The 13,097-nt window shown below is 34.6% G+C and overlaps 1 protein-coding gene across 8 annotated transcripts in view; it reads left to right on the top strand.

The window, feature by feature from the left end:
• DGKB (diacylglycerol kinase beta) overlaps positions 1 to 13,097 on the top strand; it is a 424,901-nt gene that overhangs the window by 179,120 nt on the left and 232,684 nt on the right. For all 8 annotated transcript variants that reach the window (XM_068935000.1, XM_068935003.1, XM_068934999.1 and 5 more), the window contains one exon: positions 10,128 to 10,244. In XM_068935000.1, the coding sequence (XP_068791101.1) occupies positions 10,128 to 10,244 (117 nt within the window). The remainder of the gene's footprint in view (positions 1 to 10,127; positions 10,245 to 13,097) is intronic.

The raw sequence follows: 13,097 nt of genomic DNA, 5'->3' as shown, positions 1-13,097 counted from the left end.
TGAGGATTCCTTTTGATAAATGTAGTACTTCAGTGAATGTGAAACCGGCACTCTCGAAATAACAGCAAAGCAGTAAATGTTTTTCAGTCAAAATCCTCTGAAGATACAATAGCAAGCATATCGCTTAATAGAAATGATATTTTTATACTTTTCAAATCATAAACTTGACAGTCAGAGGGTCTTTCATCCAGGACACACATTTAGCTTCACAGATCACTTGAGCAGTAGTATTCCTGGAGTGCTACTTATATGTGGAAGGAAAGAAAAAGCAGATAACTGTCTTGTCACAGTACCTTTTGTAGCAGGTTGTACCTTTTGGTACTTGGAGGTATCAGAGAAGAAGGCATCTCTTTCTACCCTAAAAGAACCAAAAAGGGTTGTGGGAAAGACAGAATGGCAAATTGAAATGTTTTGTATCTTTCATCTCCCAAAAGTTTTGGCCCTCTCTTCCATTCATAACTTCGGAAGTGCAGACTTCTTCCTGAACCCGGTCTGTTGTAGTTCATCTTAGACGAAGATGCCTTCTCTAAGGGACAATTGGAAAATGTGCAATATCCCTTCATATTTCTTCTCTTTTGAGGAAATAACAGCATATATATATTTACCTCAGTCTCATCTGCCATGTCTCACTTGAGTTCTTACAAAGTCAAACCTAGATTCTTTCTGTAGAGGAAAAGAGAATTTTTTCATCAATTTCTCTTATATATGGCCATATATTATGCATGGAGTTACCAAACAAACTGCAGTTTGCATTTCTTTCATTTCTGTCAGTGTCCAAAATCACTACTGAGACTGTGAAGAATAAATAGAAAAACTCCTCTTCCCAAATAGAAAAACTCCTCTTCCCAATCTTAATATCTCAGGGGGTGACATTTGTCTTCCTCCTTAACATGGCTATCTCAGCTAAGGTGACAGCCTAAATTATTGAGAGTCTCTTTAGACAATGGAGAAAGAGGTTCCTCTAAAAGGTGCTCATAAACCGGAGTGCATGATCTTCTCTTATTGCCTCTAAAAGTTAGATGGCTGATCTAAGTAAAATAAGAGGGCTCCCACCTTCAAGCCACAGAAATGGGACTCACCACATTTTATTCATAAACATGATAACTAAGTTCTCAACTGAAAAAAGAAACTATGGGGAAACTCATGCAATTTGAGAACTAGCATTGTGTATAGAATGAGAGAGTCACGTATCTGTCCAGGCTACCTTCAGGATTTGATGCCATATGCAAATTTGCATATCTCCCTGCAGTAGTTTTTAAATGATTTAGTTGAATGTAGGCTGCCTATTTTAAAACTCGTCCTTTCACTTTTCTGTTTACTGTATATAAGGCTTGTTGTATGGTAAAGTTTCTTGCTCGAGTTAAATGAGTTTTGTTATAAACTATGTGTGCAGATCTCAAGTGATAGTCTTTTAATAGATGTCAGATACACTTTAATGCTACCCTCTTTTATTTCAGTAACGTTTTAATTAATTCATACTGATTGAATAAATGTACATTGAGACTTGTTTCCTAATGAGGGCACATTTAGAGGAAAGGTTTTGCATCATTCTGATATCCTGTGGGTAATTATATTCTAATTATATGGTGGGGGGAAAAGTCTATAACTCAGTGCTGATATTGTTCATTGGACCCAATTAATTACATGCACATAATGAAAGTTCATGATAAGGTTGACTGGCAGTGAGTTTAAAAATCTTTAACTCAATTGAATCCTAGCCTACCAAGAGTACAGAATTAGATCATAACCAGGTTAAAAACTGAGTATTGGAATGAGATGAGTGAGTAGTCAAGAAAAGATATTGGTCTGTCCTTATGATACAGCTTTTTTGCTTTTTTTCCCTCCTTTATAAGGCAGAAAGGGAAAAATGCTAACATATGTTTTGGCTTCTTCATTTCTTGCCTTACTTTTCTTTCCTCCATTTGCTGATGACCACATAGGATGTTCTAATTCTTATTTATGTATGTAGAAAAATAATTAGATTTTTCCATTTCCCACCAAAGTTATACAAATAGATGTAGCTTTGAGTAGTGGCAAATTAACCAATAGAAGCCTACAATATAATGAATATATAATATATATATATATTGTGATTCTGATTTTCCTATCACTTTTATGAGTTTACTCATATATTTTTACTTAATTTCTAGCACTGTTTTTGAAAACTATAATTAAAACTGTTAATTATGGAATAAAAAGAAAGTCATGGAATAAATTTTAAAACGGAAGGTACACTGATTACAGTCTGAGTATTCCTATATGGCAGTTACCACTGTCTCCATAGTAACCAATTTATTTCAAAGGGCGGGGAGGGTCTGGTGTAATATTGAGAACAGGAAGTGGAAGAAGTAAAAGTTAAGATTGGACACATTTGCTAGTGTCAACTTCATTGTTCAGCATTCTGGGGTAAGGTGGTCACCATGATAAAAAGTTCAGAACACTCACTTTTCTCTTATAAAGGAATTCAACTTTTCTTTTTGTTTAGTGAAGTTACTTATAAAACTTTAGGACAAAATCAGTTAAACACAGCTGATATATGTGATATATATATACCACTGTGATTTTATATACCTAAATGTATGTACTATATTATTTTTATAGAGAAAGTAAATTTATGTGTTATGTGTAAATACATAGGTAATATAAAATAACATATCACAAGTAGAATTCATCTGATCTATTTTCAAGGACATCTGGCTATATATTTTGATGGAGAAGACATCTGATTTGGCTTGCATTTTAGCTTTTATAATACAAGAATACAAATGTATCTTATGTTCTAGTTCTGTTAAAAAAAGTAGTTCTATTGAAGCGTGTAAAACACTATATATAGCAGATGACAAACATTTTAGCTAAGCCAACAAACAATTATTATATTTAGCTTCAAACTTCCATGAATTTGTGTAAGTATAGCAAGCATGTTGAGATGCTGATAGAAAAGATGCTTAGAAGAAAAAAATGATATTATGCAAGAATTTTCTTTGTCAGTATTTAGAGAGATGAAATAGAGTAGTTCATACTTGTGCTATAAGTGCAACATAATTCATTGGGTATTTTTCCATATCTGAAAACGTATTTTTCTAATATAGTCTTCCTGTGAGGCAGGTGAATGTTACTCGCATAGGAATGCAGAAATGCAGAGGGAAAAATAAGGGAATTAGCTGTTGCTAGCTGAAGAATGAGCTTTCTTAATCCCTTCTCCTGCTTATTTTATTTCATTCTATTCTGTTCTATTCTATTCTATTCTATTTTTTTTAATCCTAAAATGACTCCCCTGTTTTTCTTACGGTAGAGATCAGTTTTACCTCAGTTGAATCCAAACTTAACCCTGAGTGGAGAAAGTCAACGTAAGAATCTTTATGAGCAATCCTTGAAAGTTGAGTACTAGCCTTATTCTGAGTTTCTGGACATAGACATAGCAGAAATAGTTATTCGAATATATATACTTTTATAGGGAAAGAATGTACATTTTGTTGTTGGTTATTAAGTAATGACACAGCAATTGAAACAGTAGAATACCATTTTTTCCTTCTCAGTTGCATATCGTATTGCAGATTCAGTTCTTTGAGAATCTAAAACAGACCTGAAATGTAATGGTGTGCTTGTCTACAGTAAGAGCTTTTTCATTTCTTTGAAGTCAGAAGGAAATTAATAATTGCCCAGGAGAAAAATGTATCTTTCTAACTAATTATCTGTTCAGCAAACACAGTTCAATGTTAAAATAATAAGATGCTGATAAACTGAAATGGCAGACATTCAATCATTTTAAGTTATACCTACTTGCCTGCCCACAACTCATCACTACTCTCTTGTCCCTGTTTGTTCCCTTGTAGTTTAATATATTTTTATTTTCAAAATACTTTTCCAGATGTTTTGTATTCCTTGAAGCATGTTTATGGTTGCCTACTGTAGCCCAAATTTATTTTAGGTTTCAAATAAAATAAAAAGTCTTGAACCCTACTGTTACAACGTAATGATGTAAGTTGTGAAAGGATACAAGATGCAAGGCCAGTTATCTTCAGCCAGCTGAATGAACTGAGGCTGACATGCTAAATGAGAAATACCTGGCTGTGATTTTGAGAAATCTTTATATCTCTATTAAGTTATATTAAAACCCCCACAAATTTCATATAAAGTCAGGTTGTAGTAATTCTTTGTTCAAAATAGTCTTACAGTCAGAAAGCTCTTATCCTCAGAGGGACTTTTCAGATTTTCAGCTTTGTCTCTATCACCTAAGGTGACTGCCAGTATTACAGAAAACAAAATAGTAATGCACACAGCTGATCTCAGGCTCCTAGCACAAACCTTTGGAACTAAGGAGAGCCGTGTGAAAAAGGATGAATATGCTTCTTAACAAAAAAAAAAAATGTTACTGAAAATCCTCTGGATGCTACTCCTTAATCATTCTAATTGACATGTTTCTGCCAAAACAGCTTTAAAATTATTAGAAGCCTCATCTTCCCTTTGTAGGTTGGGCATATGTAGTTCTTTGGACATCTACTCTTGCTAATGAATTGATCACTAATCTTGTCTGTAGGAACACTTTTAGCATCAGCCCATGGACATAGATCTGGATATTGAGCTCCATGAGCTTGCAAGGCAGCGTGATGGGGTGTCCTAACACTGACCTTTCTGATCGCTATGTACACACACAGTTAGAGCTGGAAATGAGGAGGTTCCTTTATCAAGTAAATTTTCAAAATACCGTGGCCTATTGATATCATAGTTAATTGGATGTAATATTCAGTAGCTATTACAGATAGATTATCTCCCAGGCTTCCCCCCCGAGTTTTCAGAGTGTCTGAATCCTTAATTCTCTTTGGTTATTTGGGTGAACAGAAATTACATGGAATGGAATGTTTGTAAGTAGAGTCTTGAATATTGTGTAGGCCTACAAAATTGCAGTCTAGGAGTATTTAATCTAATATTTCATTGCATATTAAAACAAAATTTTTCATGCCTTGGAGACTGCCAGGGCATTAAACAAAGTACATCTAAGGATTCATGGTAGGACCTTTTTTTTCCAAAAAGACCAACCTTCCTTTCCTCCAAATTCCTTAAAAAAGAAACAAACAAACTTCAGTTTGGCATACAAGTCATATATTTAAGCTTCCATGGGCTTCATCTTGCAAAAAATTGAGGATATCTTTCCATTCTTTGACAAATTAATACTTTTCAAACTCAAGTCTCAAACTTCTGATGTAAGAATTTTGGTAACTTTTTCAGTTTACGCATAGTCATGTTGAATTTGGTTCTTTCCTTATGCATCACCACCCCTAAACTGGACTTTAGAGTATATGCCTCAATAGAAGGCGTATATTGTAAAAGAAGTAAGTACCCTAAGGAAGTCATCTGGAGTTCTTAGTAATTACTTGACAAATTGTTTAATGAAATTAACCATTCACTAGTGATTTTACAATCCTATTTAATGTATGGAGTCTAAAAATAGTTTTAAATAGTCTCAGTTGTGTACAAAATAATTTAGAAATATACAGGTTTTCACAAATTGAATGAGAGACAAGATGGCAAAAATCAATTTTTGCTGCATAAGGACTGCATTCCATGTCAGCAGTTAAAATATAAACAGAAAACTACTTAGTACAACGTTAGTTGTTAATCTTCTACTTTCTCGTGACAACAGCTATGATAGCATATAATGTTTCTAAATATCACTATTTTGTTAAAGAAAAAATGTATCTGTGCATAGAAAGAAAGGACTAAAATACTTTTTGAGAATAAATATTGTGCAGCTTCTCAATTGTAGTATAAGAAAGCTTTTTAAATAATATTCCTCACTTTGGATGAGAGTTCAAAGACAACATAAAGAGAGTACATTTCAAGTCCTGAGAATCTGTTTTTACTGTTTGAAAGAGTATAGTATTCAGATTTTCCAATATTTTAGCTGGGGATAAAAATGATCTCACACATACTCTCAGGAGTGTAAATTATATAGTATGGCATCCAAAACACTAAGGAAGTGTGATTGTGCAAATGTGTAAAAAAAAAAAAAAAAATAAATAAAGCACCTTATATTTTTTTTGTTTAAAAACAACTGTTGCAAGGTAGCATTCCTTGTGAGAGCTGTCTCCAGCTCCTCTGCCATCCCAGCTGTTCAATATTGCAGCCTAACATTCTTTTTTTCCAACAGACGCTACCGACTTTAGGAAGTTTGCTCCCTGAGGTGCGTAACAGGGAGGCATCCATGTACACATGAGTACTGATGGATCATGATACTGTACATTCTTCTTGCTATAAAGTGCATTTTGGGGCTGAACTAACTATCCAGACATCATCTGTGTTGTCATTTGAAAGGTCCAGTCTCATTTATCAATTCTTTTTCTTACTTGGGTGAATAAAAGATAGGTAAAATTGAGAGGCAGTTTTTGTTTGATAGTGATCTAACCGGAGCAGTGCTGAATGGTAGAAGCTCCATCCTGTCAATTAATGGATAGTGACTTCAAAGTGGGAGTTCAAGGGGAGAAAAGAGGGCATGAGAGATACAAAAGTGGGTAGAAAAGGTTCTTCTTGTGGTAAATGCTGCTTTGAAAGGCATATGCTCTGGCATATACCATACAAAAGAAAAGTGTGATTCTTTGAGCCATCAAAATGTACAATAGCTTTTAAAAATGCTGTACTCAATATCTCTATCAACTTTATGCATGCCCACCAGAAAAAATGATTCACAGATACATTAATCATTTTATATGCTTTAATTAAAAAAGATGTTAACACAGCACAATTGTAGTATAAACATTTCTTACCTTGAAAATACATGTTTGTATTTTGTAATATTGCTTATTTTCAGTGCATGTGAGATTCCAACATTAAGTTAGAACTTGTACGCTGTTATCCAAAGATGATTTTATTAAATTGTTACTATCTCATATGGGAATAACATTGTTTAGTTCATGATAATCTCGTATACTTTAATAATCCCCTAATTCCTGAAAGTTATTCAAACAGTCATTTGCAACTGGATTAGAAAGCCAGCTTTCTATTTCATACAAAATGCAGAATATCTGTACAACAATATTTACAAAGTAATTTTTAATTAAAATCTTTCATGGTGAATATTTCTTTTTGTGTACTTTTAATAGAACTATTCAGTAGAGAGTTAAGATGCAGGTTATTATATTATTTCATATAAACCATAAGTCAGATCCTCACAGTGTGACATATAGGTAGGTTCTGCAATTTCAGGAAATCTAGAATCTATCATGATCTTCATGAGTTCTTCAGAAGTATTACTTTTTATACATGCAGTGATATATAACGTAGTATCATATGTATAGAAGATAGGTCATAGGAAATACTTTATTTTACTTTATTCATAAATCATCACTGAAAGAAGTAGGCCTTAAAAGATAATGAGGTCCAGTATCCACATTAGATTTCTTACAACATTGCAGACAGTTTTATATCATGAATGTGCTTTTTCCTTGTATAATGTGATGTATGTGGCCTGATTTTATGGAGTCACTGCTTAGGAGAAACTGTCTTGGTCTGTGAGGCTAGAGATTGTCTTGCTTATGGGACCGGGTAATATAAATTAGGAAAGTGATGCAGCAGTCATAGGACCAGCAGTGGGTATTTGCTGCTATCATCTGTCTCATGCTGGGACAAATTAACTGCCCCCCTCCAAATCTTTGCTTGAGGTAATTGTTACTGGTTTTAGTTTGTGAATGATTGATAACGGGAGGTTTGGGCATTATGGTAAACATCCTTTATGTAAAGATAGCACTCAGCAATGTATAAATACTTTTCATCTAAGTAATAGCGTGAAATATGAAAGGAGTTTTTTGGTGCTATACATTATGAGTAGGCCTCTTTTTAATAGTGTTTTTTTTTTTTTAAAAAACTCTTTAAACATACATCCTCTAAATGCTTCATCTTTTCCCTTCGATTATCTTCTTCCTTGAGCTATCACAAAGACATTTTTTAACTTAACAATTTTGTAGACTTTGTAAAGTTCTCTCTCCATCTCTGATTTTTGTTATTAATCAGAATTTTATACTAACTATGTGTCTGTATTAATGACATCTAATTGATTTTTGAATATATTGCAATATCCAACAGCCTGATTTAGCCATATGACTTCAGGTAATGCAAAATTATGTCTAACATGGTATGCTTACTCTATATACCAGTCACGTGTAGTGACTTTTAAGCAATTCATACTAAGGGTAGTTACTTGCAAAGCTATTTAAAACCCCAAAGCTGCTGCTTCTGTGAAACTTCCTTCATACTGAAGTTGTCCTGCTCTCCATTTCCGGCACTAACTAATGGCATAGTGCATTAATGTTTGTGTTAGATCGCAAATGTTATTCTGCTTGGGTTCTTCACCCTGGCTCCAGTTTGTAAAAATCATTGAATAAATAAGTGCAGAGTGGGTGATTTCTTAGGCAGAGAAGGGGGCAGTGTATGTCTGTGTTTTGAAGGTTAGGGCTGGGATGAGTTGGGGTGACTTCTTCTACAGAGCCTTATTATTTTCTCCTTAGCTACATTAAAGATAATTTTTTATTTAAAGCAAAATACAGCCTAGACTCTTAGACCTTCTCTTGAACTGGTCTGGTTATTCAAAGCGTTCAAGAGCTCAGTTAACGAACCTCTTAGGAATCTCACTGTGAATGGAAAATAGTGTAGACTCCCTTATTTATTCCATGGCATATGTTTATCAGTCCTTTTATAGGAAATGTGACCGGATCGCCACAGTTCTCCAGAGCACCTGGCTACCCAAAGCAGCCTGGGATGACTCAGAGCACTGTTTGCCTCAGGACCACCCTGAGGCTGTGTCATTATTCAAATGTAAAGAAACCAAAGGCAGTGTAAAAATAGTGATTGTCCACAACTGTATTAATGTAACAGTAATACTAAGAAGGCACTATATTAATCTGGGATTTATACTGTTCATGCCAGAGAATCTGTGTCAACATTTCTCACCAGTTGAAACTGCTTTAGAAAGAGTGACATGGATTAATTGCTAGTGAAATCCCTTAGGCTTTATCAGAGTTACCACAGAGATGAGTTTGGCCTGGTATGCAACATAAATGGTAACACTTAATGAACTGCTTACTGAGTGCAGTTGCAGGGAGTGTATGTCCTTCATGCTCTTTTATGCTGCAGCAGCTTTGTGCCAGCCCATTCCCCCGACTGGTTTAAAGCCTCCTTGCACTTGTGAAGTGAGGAAAGTGACTGGAGTGCAGTTGGGTTTGGGGACACTGATTCCATTTGATAAACATCTGCTGTCTTATTTTATGGTGCAGTTTTTGGACATGGTAAAAGGACATGCTGGGTGCAGTTTATAAATAGAAAAGAAAATGAAATGCAAAGCGCGAGGACACTATTTATTTATATATTTATTTTTAACTTTTAGAGTTCTTTGTAATGACCTCACAGCAGTTGAAAATATGATTACAGCAGCATACTTCTCTTGAACAGCTTTTCTTTTTCTAATAACCGCCTAATTGTGCTGTGTATTGCTAGTACTAAAAGTTGCCAACTGCTTAGCTTCTGGTGTAGATTCACAACTTCCCCTGGACTGAGTATAGTCCTTCTGATGTACTTTACAAAAAGCTACTTTAAATATCTCCCTTTTAAAGACAGAGAGTCAATTGGTTATGGTGCATTTAGAATAGGTATGTTTTGCCAAAGTGGCAAAGTATCGTGAAACAGCCAACCTTTGACAACAGTTAGGACCATATTTTGATAAATTATTGTATCTGTTATGAATATGCTTATTAAATAGTTAAGGATTTTGTATGATTGGCTTTCAAGTTGCAGAATGCCAACCTGCAATGCCAGATTATCTTCACATCATTACTTTAATTTGTGTTGTGACTGCACGCTTTGCATCTGTCTATTGCCTTGTCGATGTCCAGGCACATAGATAGATGTTACGTGAAGTACATTGTGTACATTGAAGTACATTGTGTACGTGAAGTACATTGAAGTACATTACGTGAAGACATTGTGCAGTAACTTGATTGAGATCTCATTTTCATCAAAGCAGAATCTGACATTATTCTCTAGTGGAAAAGCAAATTTGTACAGGCACTGTGTCAGTTACAATTGCATTATATAATGTGTTAAAATTTCCATTTTGTTCTTTTTCTGTTCTTTTTTCAAAGGAAAGGCAGGCAACAGTGAAAAAAGAGAAGAGCTGCCCCCAGCAAATGAACAAACTGGGAGAACGGAACAAAATGCAAAGAGCAAATTCAGTCACCGTAGATGGACAAGGTCTTCAGGTGTGATTACTGTTGTTATTTTAATTTTAGGAAGATATTTGTAGGTATGAAGACAACAATAGGGTGAGCAATCTTAAAAGTAAAATATTTCCTATATATGCATTCTTCCAGGAGATCACTGTGACATATTTAAAAATATAACAATAAGATAACTTCTTCCATCTGTACAGGGTTCCCACTTGCAGGAATCTTCTGTTTCTGATATGATTGATAGGACTTCCTAAGCCCTAAGACTTAGGGGAAGGAGGTACTAGTTCTATAGCACTTGGATTGTGGGGTGAGGATGAACTGATTGTTTTAGGATCTGTCATGCAACATTGTTTGAAGTTGCTTGATAAAACTGAGACTATGACTTGATCGTTCTTGGTCTTTTTAACTGACAGACAGATAAATTAAACTTAGAAGATATTATTTGCCTAGGTATTTCCAAGAAAAGTATTTGGCACATCACAATTAAGGGTGGAGCTACATAAGGTGCTTGCAGTAGTAGCTTTATCTATAAAAATTTGAGGTTTTCTACTTTAAAAGAAACCTGATAGTATGTACCTGTGTGTGTGATTGATGAGCTTATGTTATTGTAGGGAGGTTAGAGCACATTGGAAATTCTGCCTGAACTTAGAGTTATTTTCCTTGAGATATGGGTGGTTTTCAGTAGTGTAAATGTTCGTATATGTGATGCGTCTTCTCGATTTCCTCAGGAGTTAATGAATGATCATCATGATAACAATGTGATAATCATTTAATGTACATCGTTGACTGCTCTCTGTATCTTTTGATATGCTAGAACTGAGGTTCAGTAAAATGCTAAAGATTCCATTATCATAGATCAACTGCTGAATATCTTATAATTATTTCATGATGCAACTTGTTGTGTCAGGATGGAGAGGCTTATTGTATTGTTTAATCTTTTTAGGTTTTAGTGAAACATTCTTCTTATGACAACTCAAAGGGGAAAAAATAACCAAAAACCCTAGTCACATGACTGTTCCATTGATATTACAGTGATCATTTTCCTGTGGTTGACATCTGCCCAAATTGCAGCTGTATTCAGATCATCTGTGACAGATGAAACATGAAGCAAAAGGTCTAGAGTATTTATTGACAGAATGCTCAAGCTATGTCTGATCAATCACAGCGTGAAGACCTCTAATAAACCGGTGCTACTGGAAACCCATGGAGAATTCTCTAGCTTCAGGGAGATAGATATCTGTGCAATTTCAGTGAGCAAAAGTGCTCTAGATACTGGACAACTTTTCTGGTCTTTCCTTTCAGTAGCAGCACTATGCATCATGAATTTTTATTTTACCTCCTGGATTAAGTTCCTTTTATTTACAGTATATTTTCGGAATGATCTGGAGCATAAATTTCTGTAGCTGATCCAAGTACGCTACTGTAACTCTACCATAGCTGCCCAAAATACACTACTCTGGTTCTACAGTAAGCACTTATATTTTTCTGGTGTCTTCTCATTTGAACATGATCTTCCCTGATTTCAAACAACAGAAAAGGATTTTGATGATTTTTTTGGAAACTTTGTTTAATCAGAAAATATGATCTGCTTAATCAGATCATGATATTAATTGCCTTTGTTTATTATTTAAGTTCCCAAGATACTATATCAAAGATACCCAGCAAATCCCCACATTAGTCCTGTGAGACCTCCATTTTAATGTAGGAGAAGCTATATATGAGCAAACAAACAAACTTTCATTTTCCGGAGTTGATCCCCCCCCAAATTAAGTCACTTGTCCTATAACTTCATGAAGATTGTCCTTAAGTTATGTTAGATTAACACCTGAAAATATTCACCAATTTCATCTAAATCTTAGGTTACGTTGTGAATTATATGGAAACATCTACATTATTTAGAAAACTGATTTACAAAAGCTGTAAGAAATTAATTGAAATTAATTCCTTATTTTGGAATCAAGTGGAATGCGAACTGTTTTTTAGATTTTTTTGATGATCCTAGACCTCCTACCTGTAATAGTAGGGTTAAGTTTTGAAATAAAAGATTTAAAAGAGAAATAAGTTCATCAGAAGGATTTAACTTTTGTTGAGAAAAGTATCAAGATAAAACCTTCCTTCCATCAGAGAGCAGTGTGCACATAACTCAGTGGCAGTGGAGATCTGCACGACTTAGAAAAGACTATTAATCATAGTTAAGCACATTCATCTTACTTCTTTCTAGCTAACCAGCATAATGATCAGGATTATTATTTCTAATTAGAGGAAGTAATAGATCATGTATAACCTTAGGATGAGTCTCATTAATTAACCTGCGTCCTAAGGGATTTCAGTAGGTAGTCCATCTCTGTCACAAAGAGCACCATTGGTTTACACTTTGTTCACAGGAACAAACATCTTGTGAATTGGCTAAATAAGTAAAATTGATTAAAACAGTAGATAAAAAATAAATATATGACAAACTTCAATATATCCTGCAATTTGATATTTTGTGTGTTTCAACCTACAGTGCTGTACAGTAAGGGTATACTGCAACAGAGTCTGATGCTGTGTTGGTTTTATGCTAGGTTTAATTCAACTGATTTTGCAGAATTTTTTCATAATTTTTGGTTGCATGAATTGGATCAGAGTTGGACCCATTGTTTATATAATTATGGATGGAAAAAGGGGTTTCAGATGCATATAGGACTGTCAACTAAACCCCTTAGCTTCATGTTCTTTAGGTTCTGCCTTAAGTTATATTTTGCGCAATCTTCAGCTGAAAAGATTCTGTTGTTTCAGGAATTATGAGTAAGGATTTGGAGCAAGGCTTTTCAATACATATCCCTTTTGAAACAGAGACAATCTAAGCTAACAGAGACAATCTAAGTTGTTAGTGTATGACTT

The sequence above is a fragment of the Struthio camelus genome, chromosome 2 (assembly GCF_040807025.1).
Source record: "Struthio camelus isolate bStrCam1 chromosome 2, bStrCam1.hap1, whole genome shotgun sequence".
Lineage (NCBI taxonomy): Eukaryota > Metazoa > Chordata > Aves > Struthioniformes > Struthionidae > Struthio > Struthio camelus.
This window is presented reverse-complemented; position numbering and strand designations above follow the sequence as displayed.